At 33.2% G+C, this 4,493-nt stretch overlaps 1 protein-coding gene across 1 annotated transcript in view; it reads left to right on the plus strand.

The window, feature by feature from the left end:
- The window catches only part of LOC105625217 (endoglucanase 15-like), a 5,498-nt gene extending 1,402 nt beyond the window's left edge, over positions 1-4,096 (plus strand). Inside the window, exons 2-6 of the mRNA XM_012206561.1 lie at positions 967-1,204; positions 1,357-1,635; positions 1,886-2,226; positions 3,242-3,491; positions 3,789-4,096. Of these exons, the coding sequence (XP_012061951.1) occupies positions 967-1,204; positions 1,357-1,635; positions 1,886-2,226; positions 3,242-3,491; positions 3,789-4,096 (1,416 nt within the window). The remainder of the gene's footprint in view (positions 1-966; positions 1,205-1,356; positions 1,636-1,885; positions 2,227-3,241; positions 3,492-3,788) is intronic.
- The last annotated feature ends 397 nt before the right edge of the window (positions 4,097-4,493 follow it).

Here is a 4,493-nt window from a genome sequence, read left to right on the forward strand (position 1 = left end):
CATAAGCAAAGAACAAAAATGTATGTATCGTTTTGTTCCCGTTATGGTTTTTTTTTGACAAACAAAAGACATATGATTGTAATATGCATACAAAATACATATATTCTACTTCGCAAAATATATCTTCTCTCTCTTTTTTCAAAGTTGAATTCCCCGAGTTTGCTCTTCAAGAGGAAGAAAATAAATGTTTGTCGTTACTTCCCGATTTTTATATTTATTTTGTTATTTTATTTATTAAGCATCTCGAAGTAACTTGAATTTTATTATCTATTAAAATAACTGTTATTGTTCAGAATTGAACTCTCCGAATTTGGAAGAAGACAAGTATTTACAATTCTTCACAATTCTTATTTTATTATGAATCCTGTTACTTTTAATCACGTTAAACAATTCAAAGTTATCGAAATGACATCAATTAAATTATCAATTAAACAAATTAAAATAGTACTGTAAAAAATATAAGTATGGTAATTTAATTACTTGGTGTTTGTATATAATTCTTACTGTATTGATGTTAACATTAACATCAACATGGAGCTAATTTAAAACCCTATTTGTCACCATTATGATATAGATTTAAAACTCATAGTGTGTTAAATCTACATTATGTTTATATTAACATCAATACGATAAGAATTATACAAACATCGCATGTGTTCACACCCATATTATTTAGAGTGTGGAGATGCGTGACGTCACATTGAAAATTGTTCAAAATTTTGTTTGTTTTTCTGGACTCTTAATAAAATGGAAAACGACCTTATTTTTTCCCGGAGCGTAAATCTTGATTGCGCAGATTATGTTATGACTGTAGTCTACATGGAAAATTTAAGACTCTACACGACATTGTCCTACATTGCGCTTCCAGTACACGTGTACTGAAAATCATTATATACTCTTTCCCCTTGTAAACGTTCGGTCGTTCAACAATGATATTAAACTCGTTAATATATGATTTATCGACAGATTCTGCCGGCAATATTGATTACGTCGACGTGCGAGATAAACGCTGTCCTGACAGAAGACGCGAAGGCAATCGAGAATGGGAATGATTACGCCCAAGTCCTCGAGCTTTCATTATTGTTTTACGAAGCACAGCGTTCTGGTAAGCTGCCGAAGAACAACAGAATCTCATGGCGAGGCGATTCCGCATTGTACGATCACGGTTCGAATGGCGAGGATTTAACCGGAGGATACTACGATGGTAATAAGCGAGTTACATTTTCAATCACTACATAATTCGATAAGTTTATGATATTATTTAAATCTAGAAAGAAATATATCAAAATGAAATCTCTTTAAAATTAAAAAAATGTATAATCCATTTTGCAAAATTAATTATTCTTATTCTGCCAGCTGGTGACTTTGTCAAATTTGGCTTTACGATGGCTTTCACAACGACACTTTTGGCTTGGGGAACGGTCAACTGGTCAGAGGCTTATGATGCCGCCGATCAACTGGACGAAATTCGCAGAGCTATCAAATGGTCCACTGATTATTTTATCAAGTGTCACGTAAGCGAAAACGTGTTGTACGGACAAGTGGGTGATTTTCCTATTGATCATATGTTTTGGGGAAGACCCGAGGAACTGAATACTACTAGACCAACCTACAAAATTGATGCAGAACATCCTGGTAAATACTTCTCTTTTCAAATAATTCGTTTACTTATCAGGAGATAAATAGAGAAACAAAAAAATACATTAAAAAATATTATTGCCTTTAATTTTTATTGTATAACGTATCTATTTACGAGAAAATCATTTCTTTTATTTTTTTGACACTCTGGACTTATCTTTTCATCATCTTTTCATCATTTATTACATTTATTACATTTATTATATATTGCAATCTTATAAAATATTCTATTTATTATTATTATCAGGTTCTGATCTCGCTGGCGAAACGGCCGCCGCTCTCGCAGCTTCGAGCATTGTCTTCAGCAGCGTCGATCCTGAGTATAGTGCCAAGTGTCTCGAGCACGCAAAGGATTTGTACAAATTTGCTGACGTTTATCGCGGTCTTTATCACGAAGCGATACGCGGTGCTGAACGTTATTACGAAAGCACGGACTATGGCGACGAACTAACATGGGCCGCAATTTGGCTTTTCAAGGCGACCGGAGACACGAAGTATTTCGACGACGCAATACATCATTACCAGCACTTTCATCTAAAAGAGCGGCCGAACGCATTCTTCTACAATAAGAAAGTCGCTGGTATTCAGGTGAAATTTTTATTTATATATTATTTTTATTCTAAGATAAATGATAAAAGGGCGCCGAAATACTTAAGAGAAGAATATTTAGAGATAATAAAAAAAGGGAAAGAGATGAGAGCACATTAGTAAAATTGAGATGCAAGAATATGGAAAAGGTTAAGGCCCGATTGCACCAACGTTATTTTGACTTTAAGCAAGGCTTAAGACTCTCTCTATCTCTGTCTGCCTTTCGTTTTTAAAACGAGACAGAGAGAGTTTTAAGTTTTGCTTAAAGTCAAAGTAACATTGGTTCAACAGAGCCTAATAAATATTGGTTAGAGGAAGACGATGAAGAAGAGAGATATATATTCTGCAGAAAAAGTAAAGATAATATAGAACACTATATAAAGGAATGTGAGGTAGGTTCGATGAACTATAGGAGAAAAAAAGGGAGAGATTATAGATAGGCTATGGGGGGGAGGGGAGAACTAGATGAGATTAAAGGTATAGAGCCATAAAGAAATTGTGGAAAAAGAAAGATGATATTGAGAAGAAAGAGAAAAAAGGATAAAGAATTAAGTTCAGTAGATAGAAGATCTAAATAAGTAAAGAAGGCAGAGGGAGAGGCGAGAAAGTGAAAAATGGCCATAAGAATAAAGCTATGAATAAGTAGGAGCAGAAAAAGAAAAATAGTAAGAGGAGAGGAAACTATAGATAAGTGAATTTAAAGATTAGGTAAATAAATGGATAATTAAAGAAGATACGCGGAAGGAAGATATGGATGAATAAGTAAGGAGACGAAAATTATAAACCAATCTCCTTCTTGATTATATTATACGCTGAAATTAATAAACTATTCTATTATTTTATTCTAGTAACATATATTAAATAACATATAATAAATGTAATTTATTTGTTGCGAAAGAGTCTCCGACAAATTTGGCTTTAAAGTAAGGAAAGTTGAAACTAATTCGCTAAATGGTGATATCTTGTTCTCTTCTGATATCTTCAGCTGGAATACATTTTTCCTCGCTTTTTGTAGGTACTGCTGGCCGAATTGACGGGACAGTCCGAGTACCAGAATGCCACCCGCGCATTCTGTGACTTCTCAGTACGACAGCAGAAACGTACACCGAAAGGCCTTTTGTTTATCGATAAGTCCGGTACTCTTTCTCATGTTGCTAATGTAGCCTTCGTCTGTCTCGTAGCGGCGGACTTCTTGGAAATCGGCGAATCACAGGAATATCGCCAATTCGCCAAAGAACAAATTGATTACATGCTGGGTGGAGCCGGTAGATCTGAGTTTTATTCCAAAATATTTAAAAAAGATAAAATTCACCCATTTAATTGCGACGGATTATTTTATTCATCATGCAATTTCTATTTCTTCATTTTTATTTTTTATATCATTAACTCATTATTAATTATTATGTCATCGATTAAAAATTTTTATATTGTTAAATATAAATAAAATCTAAATATTTGGCAATCAATAAATGCACGATAACGGTAACAAATTTTTGGATGGAAGTTTATCTTCTTTTTTTTCATTTTCATCATTCATTGAACTTATGTCTTTTTTTTTGTAGGAAGAAGTTACGTAGTCGGATATGGTAAAAATTCACCGAAACAGCCGCACCATGCTGCCTCTTCTTGCCCCAATAGACCGACACCCTGCGGATGGCAGGAATTTAGCAAGAATGCCCCAAATCCACAGATCCTTTATGGTGCTCTAGTCTCCGGACCAGATGAGGTGGATTTGTTTAAAGATTGTCGCGAGGAGTACGCTTATACAGAAGTCACACTGGATTACAACGCTGGTTTCACCAGCGCACTCGCTGGACTGTTGCAGCTACAATTAAAAAGCGTGGACAGAAGATCATTAAAAGAAAATTAAATTGTAGTTAATCGACGCGTAGACGAATTTCTAAATGTAAAATCGAGGCTGTTGTTGATTCTTTGCAATGATATACAAAGAAACTTTTTAATATTAAAAACTACATTTTGATTTAATTTTACAAGATTTATAACATTAATTTTATATTAGAAATCTAATTATTGTATTATATATACAAATATATATTATATATATAATTTTTATCTGTGAACTATATATTGTTGATATATGTCGCAATATTGCGATAAAACCAAGTGTGTGATATAATAGCTTGAGATAATAAGTATGTGAAGTTTTACGTCATTAATCTTAAGAACGTTTTAAATTTAATGCAAACTTTTTAAAACTAAATTTATATAGAAAATTATAATATTTTATCTAATGTTGTTAACAACAT

The sequence above is a fragment of the Atta cephalotes genome (assembly GCF_000143395.1).
Source record: "Atta cephalotes unplaced genomic scaffold scaffold00003, whole genome shotgun sequence".
Classification (NCBI taxonomy): Eukaryota; Metazoa; Arthropoda; class Insecta; order Hymenoptera; family Formicidae; genus Atta; species Atta cephalotes.